We start from the raw sequence: 19,174 nt of genomic DNA on the forward strand, positions 1-19,174 counted from the left end.
AGTTCAAATCTGAAGGGTTCATCGTCACCCCATCATCCTTTTCCGGTGCTCCCTGTGTTAGTCAACTGCAGGATTAATCCCCACCCCCCAATCCCAGTCGCTCAAGCCTGAACATTCCTCAACAACTCCCACACCCCCTCAAATCCGGATATTTGGGCTTCCTAAATCTCTACCTCCTAATCTCTTTCACATGCAGTCCACTCCTTTCTGTCCCCATTGCCGCGGTTGGGCCACCACCACCTATCTCTGGGACAACTTAGTCTCCTAAGGGGTCCTGCCTTCGGTCCTCCCCACCTGGCTCATCTTTTGAACAGTTTCTGCGGTACTCACCTGCCGGAGATAGCATTCTACAATGCGAACATAGTCATATCCTTCCCCTTCAGCGGTTCCCCACTGCCCCCAATGTGAAAAGGAGTTAGGAACCCCTGCCTTTCCACTCCCACCCAGCACCTTCGCCTTCTGAACTGGCCAGGGGCTCTCTTGCTTGCTCGTTGCTCTCAGACCCTTTGCACAAGGTGATCCGTCAACCCAAAACAGAATCTCGGCCCACCCTCTGTCGGTCTTCGCTCTACTGTCAGTTGTTCATTTAACAAATATTCGCTGCTTTTACCAGGCTACGCGCTAAACGCTGGGGTTACGCAAGGGGAGCGCAAGACAAAACAAAACAAAGAACAAACAAAAACCACAACCCACAAAAGTCCATTAAGACCCCTAGTAACAGGGGGCTTACATCTGAGGGGTTACTGTCTCTTGGCACAAGGTGGAGTATGAAATCCGCCTCTGCCTTCCAGGCTTTTCCAATGCCAAGACCTGCAGGGCCACCAGTTGTGAGTCCCCTCCCGCGCTGACTATTCCCGCAACAGGGCACGAGGGAAGCTGAACCTGTCGGGACACCGCGCCGGGCACGCTCAGGTCCCACAGCGCGTGCTCATCGGCAGTCCCGAGCGCGAGTTGGGACAGGCAGCGCCCCCCTCCGACTGTGAGCGGGGACATTCTAGAACTCCGCACGCTTCCCGGCACCCCTTGAGTCTTCATCTTACACCCCGCCCGCGGGTACTCGGACGGCGGAAGTGAGCCGCGAGGGCGGAACTTGTTGTTACGGGTAACGGAAGTGTGGCGGCGCTGGGTTGAGCGGGCTTTTTGGAAGTTTGTGGCGGAGGTGAGGCCGTGGTGACTGTAGAGCGGCTCGCGAGTTGCTCGGGCTCGGGCTGTGGGACTGGGACCCTAGGAGGGAGCAGTTCCGTGGGGGAAAGGAGGCTCGTGTTCTGACTTGGCGTTCTGTGGCCTGGAAAATAGACGCTCTCCGCTGTCTCGCGCTGCCTGCTTCAGCTTTCGCAGTTCCCTCCTAGGGGTGTGCCTCAGTGGGAGCCCCTCCGGTTAAATTCTTCTCCCTTGGTCGAGGTTCAGCTCTTCTGAGAAATTTCCCTTAACTTTGCTTTGCATTTGTTGTCCAGTCACGGTCTCCATCACCAGCTGCTTCGTGTTATAGTTTCTGTATTTGCGTTCACGGCTTGTTAACTGAAGAACCCGGAAGGGAAGGCCGCAGCGTTTCCCGCCGGCGGAGCTCTGCCATTCTCGGATCTTGACTTCAGATCTCTGATGCTCACCGGCGTCTCTTGACAAGAAATTTACTTCGCGCTCAGGGAATTGACAGCCACCCGCCTGTGGTCTTACCTCTGGTTTTAGGATGATTTAAGCAAATGTGCCTAGATTGATATAAACGTATTCCCCTCCGAAGCCGCCTGTCCCTTCTGGCTGGACACCTTATTAGGTTGGTGTGCCCTATTTGCATCCGGTAGTTCAAAGCATGAGATCTTGGAGTCTGGAGCTGGACAGACTTGGGTTTCACTTCTCTCTATGCGACTTGCTAGCCTTCTAATCTTGGGGAAAATTCCCTAATCTCTGAATCCCAAAAATTGTTCATTTAAAATGGGGCTAATATTACACGTACTTAATAGGTGGTATTGTGAAGGTCATGTTAATGAACGTAAAGTGCTGGGCCCAGTGTCTTCCCTATTATAGGGGTTCAATAATTTGTTCAACAAATATTTGTTAGTTACCTAGTTTGAGCTAGGTACTGTGTTAAGTGCTGGAGATACAGTGATAAAAACAGCTACGGTCCCTGTCCTTACGGGTCTTATAGTCTAGTGGGAGATAACATTTGTTAATCTGATAATTACACATGTAATATTAAAAATTGGTGACAGTATGTAAGAGAGTTTACTGGTGCCATGAGAGGATGTACTACGGAAACGTTTAACCTAGACTGAGATAGATAGATAGATTTTTTTTTTCTTTGAGATGGCGTCTCCCTCTGTCGCCAGGCTGGAGTGCAGTGGCGCTATCTTGGCTCACTGCAACCTCCACCTCCCGAGTTCAAGTGATTCTCCTGCCTCAGCCTCCCGAGTAGCTGGGACCTCAGGTGTGCGTCACCACGCCCGGCTAATTTTTTTGTATTTTTAGTAGAGACAGGGTTTCACCATGTTGGCCAGGATGGTCTTGATCTCTTGACCTCGTGATCCGCCCTCTTTGGCCTCCCAAAATGCTGAGATTACAGGCGTGAGCTACTGCGCCCAGCCTAGATTGACTTTTGTGGAGATGTGTATTCAGCTGAGATCTGAAGGATTTGTAGGAATTAGTAATAAAAGATTGCGGGGCAGTGGATGGAAAGAGGAATATTTATTTAAGTTCCAGCTGCAAACATGTGGAAGGGCCTGTGGCAGAAAGAACTTGGAGATTTAAAGGACTGGAAGCAATTCTGTATGGCTGGAGCAGAGTGATGAAGGGGAGTTAGGCATGGGTCAGACTTTGCAGGACTTAATTTTATCCTTACTTAACGATTTGGGACTGATAAGAAAGCAATGGAAGCCACTGAAGAGCTTTAAGATGAGGATGGCATGGAGGGAAGATAAGTCAGATAATCAGATTTGTGTTTCAAAAACATCACTTTAGTGGCTGCACAGAGGGGACAAGTTAGGAAACGATTGCAGTAGTTCAGGTGAGAGATGATGGGGGTTTGGAGTAATGTATCAGTAGTGGAGATAGAGAAAAGTAGACAGATTTGGGAGATTTTTAGTAGGTAACATTGACAGGACTTGGAATGGATGTGGTGAAGGATGAAGGCAAAGTTGTTAAGAATGTTACCCAGGTTTCTGGTTTGAGCAGCTGAGTGGATGATGGTACCATTTATGGAGACGGGAAACACAGGAGGAAGAAGAGGAACAGATTTTCTTTCTACTAGGCTGTATTTCCCCCTTCTATTTTCATAGCTACTCACTGAATTCTATCTGCTTCGTGTGCCTCCATTTCATCCCATCTTTTCTAGTCTCCAGTCACCACCCTAGTACAGGTCTTTATTATTTCCACTAAAATAACTTCCAAATGGTCTCTTAGCATTTGCTGTTTCTCCTTACCTTCTCCCCACTTTAATCTGCACAAAGATGCTAGTTTCTGTTTCCTCAAACACTTGCAATCTTGTGAGATTGTCTTTTGCTCAGCAATCTTGTGAGATTGTCTTTTGCTCAGAATTTTTTAATGGTTCTCAGTGATTTACGAAATAGAATCTAAATTCCTTAACCTGTTTACTCGCAGCCTATCATTCCAGCCTTCCTACTCATTATTTTCCTACTTGGAGTCTATCTCAGCCATTTTACTCATTTTCCCCAAATAAATTTCTCATTTCCCATATGAATGCCTTTGTTCATGATACCCTTCTCAATAATGTATACAACCTGGTTGTCTTGACTATTTAAATTTAATCTCTAAGTTCCAGTTCAAGCTTTCCTCTGATGGGAAGCCTTGACATTTAAGAACACAATTACATCTTTTACCTTGTTAACTTCTCACTTTTTCTTTCTTTTTTTCTTTTTCTTTTTTTTTTTTTTTTTAGACGGAGCCTTGCTCTGTCACCCAGGCTGGAGTGCAGGGGCGCGATCTCGGCTCACTGCAAGCTGCGCCTCCCAGGTTCACGCCGTTCTCCTGCCTCAGCCTCCCAAGTAGCTGGGACTACAGGCGCCTCCCACCACATCGGCTAATTTTTTGTATGTTTTTAGTAGAGACAGGGTTTCACCGTGTTAGCCAGGATGGTCTCAATCTCCTGACCTAGTGATCTGCCTACCTCAGCCTCCCAAAGTGCTGGGATTACAGGCGTAAACCACCGTGCCCCGCCTCTTTTTTTGTTGTTTTTTTGAGGCAGGGTCTTAACTTGTTGCCTAGGCTGGAGTACAGTGGCTTGATCATAGCTCACTGCAGCCTCACACTCTTGGGCTCTCCTTCTCACTTGATTTTATACCATTTAATTGGCACATAGCATTTATAGTGCTATTGGTTCATTTATTTGTCAAATACTTTATTACATGCTTATGATAATATATAATGTATTACATACTTGATATGCTGTTAAGTGGAGGCTTTGTTCTAGGTAGTATGGTGAGCAGATGATAACAAATGTGGGCAAAAATTATGAAACCACTTGATTAGAATATAGGTTCCTAATAAGGCAATTCCAGGGAATTTTCAAGATTATTTTGGTTAGCTTAAGAATCATCTCGCCACTGAACTTAAGAAGAAAAAAAACAATCACCTACTCAAAGATAGTTAGTCCTAAGTTTGTTGAGCACCCATTGCATAATAGGTATGAAATATTCAGTTAACAGGGAAGGAAAAAAAATCAAGTTTGTTCATTTCTGGAATCTTCACCCACCTCTGATGCGTTTTCCTTATAGTTCTGTGATATGAGCAACAATGGACCAGAAGATTTTATCTCTAGCAGCAGAAAAAACAGCAGACAAACTGCAAGAATTTCTTCAAACCCTGAGAGAAGATGATGTGAGTATTAGGAAGCATGTTCTGCTAAAATAAGTGTCAGGCGTGATGACACATTCAAAGGACATGTGAGAAAGAAAAATGCTGCTTCTTCATCTACTCCCCATTCACCGTAGGAGACAAGGATTTATTTAATAATAATTTATAGAGGTAAAGAAATTGGGGTGAAGGAATGAGAGAAATAGACAACTTGAGGGCATTTGTGACCAAATTTAAACCTGAAATAGCCTAAGAATAGGATGCTTTTACAACTGTATTTATAAAAGCAAATTAGTATACTTTTATCGTCCTTAGAACCATCCTATTTGAAGATAATATCCAGACTATAGTTATTGAGACATTAGTTTTGCATTTTGATGCTTCTCTGTATTTTTCCTTAAGTTTATAAGCAGCAAAATATTTTGAGATTATTAGTAAAAATTAGGGCCTCTGTTTTCACTGTAAGTGTAGGATTATAAAATGGGATAGTAATTGCCTTATATGTTAGGCTGTTTATTCTTCCTAAAGTTCTTTCTCAGCTGATATACTGCTCCTTTTTCCATAATAAATGATCTCATCCTATCCAGGTCCCTGCCTAGAAAAGAATCCCTCTTCAAGGTATATGTATAAACAAGTAAAGACATTGAGTATCATGGGGTTTTTTTCTTTGTCAGTTGATGAGTATTATGTTTTTAAGGGAATTTTTATGTGTTAGTGTCGTAGTTATTGAAGCAAGGTGCATCTCAGTCTGTGTTATCTGACATACTAGGAATTGATGTAGGGTTGCTCTTTGATTTTTTTTTTTTCTTTGAAATTACTGAAGACTGCCTTTATAGCTATTTTTTGAGATGGCTTGTTGCATGAGTTGTAACTTGAATCATTCTATAGACAAGATTCATTGAAACCAGCATTTAAATTATTTATTTAAAGTTTCATGCCTCAAATTGAAGGCATGAACACTGTCAAATTGAAGACAGTGTTCCAGTTGTATTCTGAGTCTAGGATAGAGTAATGCTAATATTTCCCTCATTTTTCCATTAATGCAAAATCAGCTTTTTAGCAGCAACATTATATTGTAGTCTCATTGCTCTTATATTTATTATTTATTTATTTATTTTTGTATTTTTAGTAGAGACGGTTTCACCATGGCCAGGCTGGTCTTGAACTCTTGACCTCAGGTGATCCTCCTGCCTCAGCCTCCCAGAGTGCTGGGATTATAGGTGTGAGCCACCATGCCCGGCCTTATTTTTGTATATGTTGATATTAAGCTAAGTTTCCTTTATCTCTGAAGTCCTTTTAGAACCCATGTTAAAAATGATATATGGGCCAGGCATGGTGGCTTACACCTGTAATCCCAGCACTTTGGGAGGATTCCTTCAGGCCAGGATTTGAGATCACCTTAGGCAACATAATGAGACCAGGTTTCTTAAAACAAACTTTATGTCTGTTAACTGTCATCTTTTTTAGATTCATCTTGTTTTATTCCATCAAAGTCATTTTGTATGATTCTATTAACCATATTAATCACCTTTTTATCCTCTACAAATTTGTTAAGCATGTCAGTAATATATGCATGCAGTTCATTCAATAAAATGATCCACAGAAGATGAACTCGAGTAAAATAATTATAAAACACATAAAGAAGTCCTGTGGCAAGAAAGACTCCCACAGGACCAGAAATGGGAAAATTCATATTCAAGGATTTAGAGCAATCTGAAAAAAACTTTAAATATTTAACACAAATACTTAATACAGTATTTAACTTTATTTTTTTATTTAGAGACAGGATCTCACTCTTGCCCAGGCTGGAGTGCAGTGGGGCGATCTCGGCAAACTGCAGCCTCAACCTCCTGGACTCAAGCGATCCTCCCACCTCAGCCTCCTGAATAGCTGGGAGTACGGGCATGTGCCACCATGTCCGACTAATTTTTGTATTTTTAGCAGAGATGGGGTTTCGCCGTGCTTTCCAGGCTGGTCTTGAACTCCTGAGCTCAAGTAATCCACCCACCTCAGCCTCCTACAGTGCTGGAATTACACATGTGAGCCACTCTGCCTGACTTAGTATTTAACATATTTGAAGATGTAAATGAAGGAATAGAACCCACAAAATAAGGGATGGATTTAGAAAACGATCAAGGAAAACTTCTTGAAATGAAAACCTCAGTAGATGGTTTAAAAGTAGATGAAACATTGCTAAAGAGAAAATTAGTAAAGCGGAATACAGAGTTGAGGATAACTAAATAAAGCAGAGATTGTAAAAAGGTGGAAAATATAAAGAATATTTGAAATATATGCAGAGAACTTTGATAATATATTTTCTTCTTAAACACACAGGATGTTCATAAAAATTAATCATGTGTCATATACTAGAGCACAAAGAAAACATGGGTAGGTCCCATAAGGTAGAATTACTACAAACTATTCTCTGTGATCTCAATGCAATAAAACTGGAAATGAAAACTGAAACTAAAAGTCAAAAAACAAAAGACACTTTTACCTGGAAATTAAAATGCCTTCTAAATAACTCTTGGATGAAGAGATACAAACAGAAATTACAGGATTTTTGAAGAATAATTACAGATAACAAAAATACTATATGTTAAAATCCATGGAATAATGTTAAAAACAACAGTGTTTAACAAATGAAATAATGAAATCAATACAAATGAAATAATGAAAATAAACAAATTCCCAACTCAAAAACCTAGAAAAAAGAAAGTAAACAATAACAAAAAACACAAAGAAACTACTAAAGATAAAAGTGGAAATTAATAAAGTAGAGAACAGAAAAATAGTGGATCAAATTAATCAAAATCTTGGTTCTTTGGGGGAAAAAAACACCATTAATTAATATAATAAAACAGTGGAGTTAAAAACATGCACAAAATGAGAAATGACAAGGGAGAAACACTTAATACAGAGAAAATCTCAAAAAATACTATGAGACTACAGTACATTTCTGTGCAAATAAATTTGAAAACCTAGAGGAAATGGGTAATTTCTTAGGCACATACAGTTTAATAAAATTGAGCCAATTTGAGATGGAAAACTTAAACAGACCAGTTTCCATAGAAGAAAAGAGAAAGTTACGAAGGAACTACTTCATATAAAAACACCAGGCCCAGATAGTTTGACAGGAAACTTCTGTCAAACCTTTAAAGATCAGGTAGATAGTCCTAATGCTACATAAATTGTTTCAGAGCATAAATAATAAAGGAGAACTTCCAAGTACTTTGAATGAAGCAAGTATAACATTGAATTAAACAAATATAACATTGATTTTTTATGCTGTCTTTATCAGGTATAACCCTAAACCTCATAAAGATAGCATGGAAAAAAGAGGTTATAGACTAATATCACTTATGAATATTGATATAAAAGTCTTAAATATTAAGGGACAGATTGCAACACCACATTTTAAAAAATACACCATGATCAAGTGGGATTTAATAGCAGGAATACAAGGTTGGTTCAATATTTGAAAGTATATTACTATAAAGATTATACGATTATCTTCATGGATCACAGAAAGCCTTCGACAAAATTCAACACTCATTCCTAATAAAAACTTGAGAAAATCAGAATAGGTGGCTGTTTCCTTTACATCATAAAATGTATACATCTAAATTCTAGAGTCAGCATCTTAGTGGGAAACCATAGAGGCATTTCCTCTAAGGCCGGGAACAAAGCAATGATGCCTGCTGTCTCCGCTACTGTGTAAATGTTCTGGTTGGCTAGCCTATGCAGTTAACCTAGAGAAAACAATCACAGGCATGATAATAGAAACATAAAGGCTGAACGTGGTGGCTCACACCCATAATCACAGTGCTTTGGGAGGCCAACGTGGGCAGATCACCTGAGGTCAGGAGTTCTAAACCAGCCTGGCCAACATGGTGAAACCCCTTCTCTACTAAAAATACAAAAATTAGCTGGGCATGGTGGTGCATGCCTGTATTCCCAGCTACTCGGGAAACTGAAGCAGAAGAATCACTTGAACCTGGGAGGTGGAAGTTGCAGTGAGCCCAGATTGCACCATTGCACTTCAGCCTGGGCAAAGTGAGATTCCATCTTAAAAAAAAAAAAAAAAAAAGGAAAAGAAGGAAAGAAAAGAAAAATAAAATGTAAAACATCTCTCTTTGTAGACGGCATGATAGTATACCTGGAAAACCCTGGAGAATCTGTGATAAAACCATCTATAAATAGAATTCATCAAGGTATCAGAATATAAAATTAATATGCAAAAATCAGTAGCATTCATACATAATAGTCAGTTAGAAGATAAAGTTGGAAAACAGTTGGCCAGGCAGGGTGGCTCATGCCTGTAATCCCAGCACTTTGGGAGGCCGAGGCAGGCAGATCACCTGAGGTCAGGAGTTCTAAACCCGCCTGGCCAACATGGTGAAACCCCTTCTCTACTAAAAATACAAAAATTAGCTGGGCACGGTGGTGCATGCCTGTAGTCTCAGCTATTTGGGAGGCTGAGGCAGGAGACTTGCTTGAACCCGGGAGGCAGAGGTTGCAGTGAGCTGAGATCACGCCACTGTACTCCAGCCTGGGTGACAGAGTGAGACTCCGTCTCAAAAAAAAAAAAAAAAAGGATACAGTAAATGAGAAAGCCCCATTTACAATAGCAACAAAAAATAGGGATAAACCTGAGAAATGTCCAAAACCCATGTGAAAAAAACTATGAAACACTTCTAAAGGACAAAAGTAGAAAACTAAGAAGATATCCCCTGTTCTTGATTGGGGAGTCTCAGCATCATGAAAATGTCGATTCTCCCCAAGTTAATCAATTTAATACCAATAAAAATTCCATTGAGCTATTTTGTTTAACTAGATAAGCTGACTGTAAAATTCATATAGCAGATTGTACACACAGGAATAGTTAGGGAAAAACTGAAAAGAGCTCTGAGGGAGGATTAACCCTAGCGGAGACTAAACACCACAAAAACTTTTATAAATAAGAGTGCGGTACTGGTACGTGAGTAGATGAACAGAAACGGAATAGGATACAAAGAATAGAATAGGTAATGCATAAGAGTGGAAAGTCTCAAAATAGACCCAACTACAAGTAAAATCTAGAATATAATTACATCTTAAAACAGTGAAATATAGTCTTTGACAAATGGTATTGGAACAACTGGGTGGACATTTGGAAAAAATAGATAAGATTAGATGTTTCTCATATTCAAGAGTAAGCTCCAAATGAATCAGAAATGTAAATGTAAAAAACAAATGTAAATAAATGTTAGGGCTGGGCACAGGGGCTTATCCCTGTAATCCCAGCACTTTGGGAGGCTGAGGTAGGAAGATCGCTTGAGCCAGGAGGTTGAGATTACAGTGAGCTATGATATAACTGTGCCACTGCACTTCGCAGGGGTGACAGTGAGACTCTGTCTCTTAAAAAAATAAATAAAAAACTAAGTATATGTCAGAAGAAAACATGGATGAATTTCTCTTTAAGCTCAGTGCAGTGAAAAGCTGTCTAACTATTGTACAACATATAGATGCAATAAAAGATAAGTTTGTCGACATAAAAGTTAAAAAGTTTGTGTGGCCAGAAATACCATAAGCAGAGTCAAAAGACAAATGGCAAACTGGGAAAAAATATTTGTAAACATATCACAGATAAAGGATTAATATACCTAATTCATAAATAACTTGGGGGGAGATAAAAAAATTATATTTAAAAAAGGCAAAAAACATGAGAATAATCACTAAAAGATATGTAAAAAATGGCCTTAAACATAAGAAAATATGCTCAACTTCACTCATAATAAGAGAAATGTAAATTAAAAAGATACTATTTCTTGTCCGATTGAGCCATTTGGGGGAAACAGGTACTCATTCATTGCTGGTAGGAATAAAAAATGGTATGACCATGGTTAGAATTTGGTAATACCCAGCAAAACTGCATATACATTTTCCCTCAACCCAGTCATCTCACTTCTAGGAAATGTGCAAAATGTGTAGTATTCTCCCTTTCTTATGAAGAAGAAGAGAAAACATACATATGTCTGGGTATCATTACAAAAAAAAGAAACAAAGAATACTTTCACCATACTGAAGGTGGGGAGGGGAGAAAGAACTATTCTAAGTATTTTATTATCTACCCACAGTCTGGGTATGGGAGTGGTGGGGAAAAATACAAATAAACCTTGAACTCTTTAGTAGGATTGTTTATTGTAGTGGTACTGGTGAAGCAATTTTGAAACTATTTTAGATGTAATAAACATGTTGATATTCAGAGTCAGTGTTCTTTCACTGGTAAAGGGACATGCAATTATGAAATGTAGGAAGGCAAGAAAGAATCCTGTGGAGACAGATTAAAAATAGAGGTACTGGGCCGGGCGCAGTGGCTCACGCCGGTAATCCCAGCACTTTGGGAGGCCGAGGCGGGCGGATCACGAGGTCAGGAGATCGAGATCATCCTGGCTAACACGGTGAAACCCCGCCTCTACTAAAAATACAAAAAAAAAAAATTAGCTGGGCGTGGTGGCGGGCGCCTGTAGTCCCAACTACACCGGAGGCTGGGGCAGGAGAATGGCGTGAACCCGGGGGGTGGGGCTTGCAGTGAGCCGAGATTGCGCCACTGCACTCCAGCCTGGGCGACAGAGCGAGACTCCATCTCAAAAAAAAAAAAAAAAAAGAAATAGAGGTACTGGTGTGAACTTGTGAACTTAGGCTTTCTCAGATATGTGTATGTGTACATGTATTTTTCTTTTTTTTTTTGAGACGGAGTCTCACTCTGTCACCCAGGCTGGAGTGCAGTGGTGCAATCTCGGCTCACTGCAACCTCTGCTTCCTGGGTTCAGGTGATCCTCCTGCCTCAGCCTCCCGAGTAGCTGGGACTACAGGCACATGCCACCACGCCCAGCTAATTTTTTTTGTATTTTTTTTCGTAGAGACGAGTTTTCACCTTGTTAGCCAGGATGGTCTGGATCTCCTGACCTCGTGATCTGCCCGCCTTGGCCTCCCAAAGTGCTGGGATTACAGGTGTGAGCCACCACGCCTGGCCACGTGTATATTTTTATGTGTATAAACATGCATACATTTCCTTGCTCTCTCCACTGAAAGAACCATGAAGCAAAGATGCCATAGTTGCTCCATGTGGTGGCTCACACCTGTAATCCCAACACTTTGGGAAACTGAATCGGTGGATCACTTGAGTCCCAGGAGTTCAATACCAGTTTGGGCAACATGATCAAATCCTGTCTCTATAAAAGAAAAATAATAAATTTTAAAAAGATGCCATGGTAACAACAAACAAACCCATCACCTAGATCTTTGCTGTTTCATAACCATTCCCCACTCAAGGGAACCAGGGCTCTTCAGAGAAATGGCTGAGTTTATGGGTGGGCAGGATGGATACAAGATTAACCTGGAACATCTTTCTATACCAGAAAGTAAAGAAGTGCTCAAAAAAGACAATGGGGGCATGTCACAAAGACACAAGAGCCAGCTTGAAGGGTTTTCCTTTGGCCAAATCTGGGACTATTTGAGCATCAAAATAATTAAGTTCAGTAATGAACCATTGAAAATTACAGAGATGTATAAGTTCATACTAATAATTAATAAGTAAATCACTTTGGGAGTTCAAGAAGAGGATCACTTGAGTCCAGGAGTTTGAGACCAGATTGGACAACATAGTGAGACCCCACCTCTGCAAACAAATAATTTAAAAAATTAGCATGGCATATTGGCACTTGCTTGTATTCCTAGCTAACTGGAGGGGTGCTGAGGCAGGAGAATTGCTTGAGCCCAGGAGTTTGAAGTTATAGTGAGCTATGATTGTGCCACTGCAGTCCAGCCAGGGCGACAAAGAAGACTCCGTCTCTAAGTAAGTAAGGTAAGTAAAGTAAGTAAATGAATACATGGGTAGAAAGGAGTTCTCTTACTTACAGTGCAGGAGTTGGAAAATCATTACTTTGCAATTGTCATGGTAAAGATTGAACCAGGCAAGAAATACCAATGAATGCTAAATCCAGGGGGACTTGAAAAACATTGATATGATACAATTAGTGAAGCTAAGAACCTTATTCCAATTCTCCCCAGTAATTATTTCACTAATGTTCTCTTTATGTTCCAGGATCCCATTCAGCATCCTACATCGCTCTTACTTGTCACTTCCCCCTGATAGCCTGCATTCTGCAACAGTTCTCAGTCTTTCCTTATCTCTGTTGATCATGATAGTCTTGAGGAGTATTGATTAGTTGTTTTGCTGAATGTGTCTCAATTAGGGCCTGTTTGGTGTTGTCTCATGATTGGACCAAGGTTATGTATGCCTGGCATAAGGACCACAGAAATGGTACCATGCCCTTTTTAGTGTATCAAATCACTGAGCTCTTGATGTCAGTGTCATTCCTGGTGATACTGACTGATAACTTGGTAACAGTGGTTTCTGCTGGGCTTTTCCATTTTACAGGGAGAAAATTAGATGAGGAGCAAGATATTTGCATGGTCTTAAAGTGTCTCCCTATAAATTGCTTACTGGTGGCAAAGGGACAGGGTGGGGGAAGTAATTATAAAGTGGGATCAGAATTAATATCACCAATGAGGGACAGATGGACATCATGTGCTTCCTGATGTGATACTCCCAGAATGACATGATATCACCTGTGTTCTTGTGAGACCGCACAAACTCAATCTAGCCACAAGGAAACATCAGACAACACAAAATGAAGAATGTTCTATTTTTTTAAAAAAACTAAAATTTATTTGGATTGTACTGTTAACTTGGTAGTTCCAGTCTGCCAATTAAAAATTTTAAAGCCTTCTGAGATAACAGGGATACTTAAATCTTACTTGCTCTATTTCTGAGCTTTAAAAGGTAGTGAAAAGCATAACTGAACATGGTCAAAAGGAAGACTGAGATCACATAAGTGGAAGGAGGAAGAGGAGTAGAGGACAGAGACAATAGAAGAAAATTAACATTCGTTGAGTACTTGTCGTGTGTTAGGCTCCGTGCAAATTCTTCTACCCTTTATCTCAGTCCTTTGAGGTGGAGAAATGGACACACATGACAGATAAAATAACTTGCCTGAGGTTATATAGCTAGTAAATGGTATAGCTAGGATTTACATACAGGGCTTCTGATTCTGGATCCAGCTTTTCTCCCCCCGCCTTCTATGCCACACTGCTTTCTGTTGAAACTGAACTATTTCAAAAAGAGTCAACAGCTTCTCAGCCTTGGTAGTGCTCACGTTTTGGCTTGGATAAATCTTTGTTGTGGGCTGTCCAGTGCACTGCAGAATGATAGCATCCCTTACCTCTACCCACTAGATTCCAACAGCACCCTTCTGGCTGTGACAACCAGAAATGTTTCTAGACATTGTATAGTGTCCCCTGGGGAACAGAAATCACTGGTTGAGAACTGCTGCTCTAAGGGTTATGTCAAGGATCAAGTACTCTGTTGGAAGGTACAGGCAAGAGTAGTCAGATACTTCTTTATTATATATTTAGTAGAGAGATGGACTCCAGCTGGAAACACCAGCTTCATGTACTTGTGGAAGAGATAGTTTATTGTTTTATTAGTCTTGGTTTCTGTGACACTTCTCTCCCTAGATTATCCTCCAGTGTTTTTGACCTTTGTGTTTGCTGGCAGCTGCTTCTCTTTTTAACGACTGACTCTTGGTGTTTCTCTTCTCTTTATATTCTTTCCTGGATGGTCTCATCTGTTTCCATTGATGCTCCACTTTGGCATATTTCATTGTCATCTACTTGGCACTTCTACTTGGGTATCTCAGAATAGTGCTTCTGAGCCTCACAGCAGACCTGAATCATAAACTGCGAGTAGAACCTGGAAATTTGTTTTAGTAAACTCTCAGGGTGATTTAGATGCTTCCTTAATCCCAGATTTTCACCACGTAAACGGATGGTGCCACTATTCACCCAGCTAGCTGGAGTCCTCCTTGATTTCTTCCTTCATCACCACCCCCTACTTCACTTCCAAACTAAGGAATTTCTATTCTTAGTTCTCAAATATTCTTGGATCTATCCACTTTTCTTCATTTTCTGTATTAGTGTGCTAGAGCTGCTGTTACAAAGTACCACAAATTGGGTAGCTTAAATACCAGCAATGTAATGTTTCACAGTTCTGGAGACTAGAAGTCCAAGATAAAGTGTTGTCAGGGTTGGTTCCTTTTGAGGGCTATGAGAATTTGTTCTGTGTCTCTTGCCTAGCTTCTGGTGGTTTGGTGGCAACCTTTGGCATTCCTTGGCTTGTATCACCTGATCTCTGCTTTCATCTTCACTTGGCATTCCCCCTGTTTGTGTTTCTGTGTCCAGAGTTCCCCTTTTTATAAGGGCATCAGTCATTGGAGTAGGACCCATCCTAATGACATCAACTGATCACACCTACAAGAACCCAATTTCCAAATAAGGTCACATTCTGAAGTACTGGGAGTTAGAACTTCAACATATGAAATTTGGGGATGTGGGGAGGACACAATTCAATTTATAACACCTCTATTACTTTGGTTTAGGCCACTGTCATCTCTCTCTTAAACATAGTAGCAGTCTACTAACAGGTATCCCCATTTCACTCTTAAACCCCCATAACTCATTCTCCACACAAGGAGCAAGGATGATTTTTGAAAATATCATCTCACTTCCTTCTTTTCTCTTTAGTAACTTCTGTTGCATAGACAAAAGCTAAACTTCTACCATGGCCTGTAAGATTCTTCATAATCTGGTCCTTTCCTGTCTCTCTTCAAACTCATCTATTCTTTTCTTTATTATTCTCCAGCCATATTGAATTTTTTTTTTTTTTTTTTTAACAAGACTTTGGCCTCAAATATGCCAAGCTCTTTGCTTCTTCTTGGCCATTGCACATGATCATACTTCTCTCTGGAATATCCTTCTCTAACTCCTTTGAATAATTAGCTCCTTCTTGTCCTCCAGGTCTCTACTTAAATGTCACCTACTTCAGAGAAGCTTCCCCTTACTACCCTAAATGAAGTTTCCTTCCTTTCCTCACTTATTTTCTATCTCAGCCTCTTATTTGGTTCTTTTACAATTTTTTTTCTGCCATCCTTTCCCCTCCTGCTCTATTATAAACTCTGAGTCAAATTACTATGTCTGTCTTGTTCATCTTTATAACATGCCTAAGGAAAATAACATGCTCACAAAGTACTTGTTGGATGAATGTATGTTCCCAGCTTAGTGCTGAGTGCTCCATAAATGTTTATAGAATGAGTATGAATAGATTTTAGTCTTGACAGTCCAGGATCATATTAAGATATACCCTCCTCTGTCTAAAAATTATGGTGTTTGTAATACTTGGCGTCTCTGAATGATCTGAACCTGACAGGAGTACTTTTTCATATGGAGTGTTTAGGTCATTGGGGTAAAAGACTGTTGCCAGAGACTTGTAGCTTTTTCTTTCTTTGCAGTTGACTAATCTCCTTCAGAATCAAGCAGTGAAAGGAAAAGTTGCTGGAGCACTCCTGAGAGCCATCTTCAAAGGTAATAATAATTAATGTAACTTCTGTCTATCTCCTACATTCATTGGTAGATTTGTTTAGTTTTGGTACTTTTCTTACTGTTTGAAGCCCCACTGGAACATTTTCCATGTTTTGAGGCTTCTGCAGAATCAACTACAGCAGCAGTTTCCTGTCTAGTGGACTTAAATAATTTTACTGAAGGGAGTTGAAGTGGCTACCTGAGATTGTGTTGCTGATTTTGGAGCCTATAATTACATAATGTGCTTTTCGTAAAATCTGCTTTGGTTTACTTGTGCTTTTAAGATTGTGGAGAAGAGAACAGCAATGTTTAATACATAATCCATGCTTAACAAGGGGCGAGTAACCGCTGGGGTTTAATGAAATGGGGTATCTTAAGGTGCCTTGTATAGAGATTCTTCATGCCCAGTGAGACATATTTGTTCTCCTGTCTTGAACAAGGGCTAGTTTAAGTTGTTGCAGATTGTGACTTATAGTGGTTTTATAAATTCTGGTAGGATAAAATTTTACGAGGCAAAAATTAAGTGTCTTTGGACTCTTAATTAGGTATGTTAACTTGGTTTATTTTTCTTCACCCAAGTAAATTAGATCTCTTCTGCAAGGGTACAAAAACACATCTTCCTATTCATGAAAGAACTTTCTGTTTTTTGTTTTTTTATTATACTTTAAGTTCTAGGGTACATGTGCACAACATGCAGGTTTGTTACACATGTATACATGTGCCATGTTGGTGTGCTGCACCCATTAACTGGTCATTTACATTGGATATATCTCGTAATGCTATCCCTCCCCCTACCCCCTCCCCACAATAGGACCCCGTGTGTGATGCTCCCCTTCCTGTGTCCAAGTGATCTCATTGTTCAATTCCCACCTATGAGTGAGAACATGCGGTATTTGGTTTTCTGTTCTTGTGATAGTTTGCTGAGAATGATGGTTTCCAGCTGCATCCATGTCCCACAAAGGACACGAACTCATCCTTTTTTATGGCTGCATAGTATTCCATGGTGTATATGTGCCACATTTTCTTAATCCAGTCTGTCACTGAGGGACATTTGGGTTGATTCCAAGTCTTTGTTATTGTGAATAGTGCCACAGTAAACATACGTGTGCATGTGTCTTTATAGCAGCATAACTTACAATCCTTTGGGTATATCCCCAGTAATGGGATGGCTGGGTCAAATGGTATTTCTAGTTTTAGATCCTTGAGGAATCGCCACACTGTTTTCCACAATGGTTGAACTAGTTTACAGTCCCACCAACAGTGTAAAAGTGTTCCTATTTCTCCACATCCTCTCCAGCACCTGTTGTTTCCTGATTTTTTAATGATTGCCATTCTAACTGGTGTGAGATGGTATCTCATTTTGGTTTTGATTTGCATTTCTCTAATGGCGAGTGATGATGAGCATTTTTTCATGTGTCTGTTGGCTGTATGAATGTCTTCTTTTGAGAAGTGTCTGTTCATATCCTTTGCCCACTTTTTGATGGGGTTGTTTGTTTTTTTCTTGTAAATTTGATTGAGTTCTTTATAGGTTCTGGATATTAGCCCTTTGTCAGATGAGTAGACTGCAAAAATTTTCTCCCATTCTGTAGGTTGCCTGTTCACTCTGATGGTAGTTTCTTTTGCTGTGCAGAAGCTCTTTAGTTTAATGAGATCCCATTTGTCAATTTTGGCTTTTGTTGCCATTGCTTTTGGTGTTTTAGACATGAAGTCCTTGCTCATGCCTATGTCCTGAATGGTATTACCTAGGTTTTCTTCTAGGGTTTTTATGGTTTTAGGTCTAACATTTAAGTCTCTAATCCATCTTGAATTAATTTTTGTATAAGGAGTAAGGAAAGGATCCAGTTTCAGCTTTCTACTTATGGCTAGCCAATTTTCCCAGCACCATTTATTAAATAGGGAATCCTTTCCCCATTTCTTGTTTTTGTCAGGTTTGTCAAAGATCAGATGGCTGTAGATGTGTGGTATTATTTCTGAGGACTCTGTTCTGTTCCATTGGTCTATATCTCTGTTTTGGTACCAGTACCATGCTGTTTTGGTTACTGTAGCCTTGTAGTATAGTTTGAAGTCAGGTAGCGTGATGCCTCCAGCTTTGTTCTTTTGGCTTCGGATTGTCTTGGCAATGCGGGGTCTTTTTTGGTTCCACATGAACTTTAAAGCAGTTTTTTCCAATTCTGTGAAGAAAGTCGTTGGTAGCTTAATGGGGATGGCATTGAATCTATAAATTACCTTGGGCAGTATGGCCATTTTCACGATATTGATTCTTCCTATCCATGAGCATGGTATGTTCTTCCATTTGTTTGTGTCCTCTTTTATTTCACTGAGCAGTGGTTTGTAGTTCTCCATGAAGAGGTCCTTTACATCCCTTGTAAGTTGAATTCCTAGGGATTTTATTCTCTTTGAAGCTATTGTGAATGGGAGTTCATTCATGATTTGGCTCTTTGTCTGTTACTGGTGTGTAAGAATGCTTGTGATTTTTGCACATTGATTTTGTATCCTGAGACTTTGCTGAAGTTGCTTATGAGCTTAAGGAGATTTTGGGCTGAGACAATGGAGTTTTCTAAATATGCAATCATGTCATCTGCAAACAGGGACAATTTGACTTCTTCTTTTCCTAACTGAATACCCTTTATTTCTTTCTCTTGCCTGATTGCCCTAGCCAGAACTTCCAACACTATGTTGAATAGGAGTGGTGATAGAGGGCTTCCCTGTCTTGTGCCAGTTTTCAAAGGGAATGCTTCCAGTTTTTGCCCATTCAGTATGATATTGGCTGTGGGTTTGTCATAAATAGCTCTTATTATTTTGAGATATGTTCCATCAATACCGAATTTATTGAGAGTTTTTAGCATGAAGAGCTGTTGAATTTTGTCAAAGGCCTTTACTGCATCTATTGAGATAATCATGTGGTTTT

At 40.2% G+C, this 19,174-nt stretch overlaps 1 protein-coding gene across 13 annotated transcripts in view; it reads left to right on the forward strand.

The window, feature by feature from the left end:
* The first annotated feature begins 1,051 nt into the window (after positions 1 to 1,051).
* The window catches only part of FANCI (FA complementation group I), an 82,270-nt gene continuing 64,147 nt past the window's right edge, over positions 1,052 to 19,174 (forward strand). For 3 of the 13 annotated variants that reach the window (XM_077940281.1, XM_077940279.1, XM_077940280.1), the window contains exons 1-3: positions 1,063 to 1,159; positions 4,725 to 4,827; positions 16,197 to 16,269. Coding sequence is in view for 8 of the 13 variants with exons in the window: in XM_077940279.1 (XP_077796405.1) it covers positions 4,744 to 4,827; positions 16,197 to 16,269 (157 nt within the window). In the remaining 5 variants the exon portion in view is untranslated. Of the gene's footprint in view, positions 1,171 to 1,454; positions 1,776 to 4,648; positions 4,828 to 16,196; positions 16,270 to 19,174 lie in introns of those variants that run through there. The other 10 variants (XM_077940285.1, XM_077940284.1, XM_077940274.1 and 7 more) reach the window with 9 other exon arrangements.

This window comes from Macaca mulatta, chromosome 7, assembly GCF_049350105.2.
Source record: "Macaca mulatta isolate MMU2019108-1 chromosome 7, T2T-MMU8v2.0, whole genome shotgun sequence".
In the NCBI taxonomy this organism is placed as follows: domain Eukaryota; kingdom Metazoa; phylum Chordata; class Mammalia; order Primates; family Cercopithecidae; genus Macaca; species Macaca mulatta.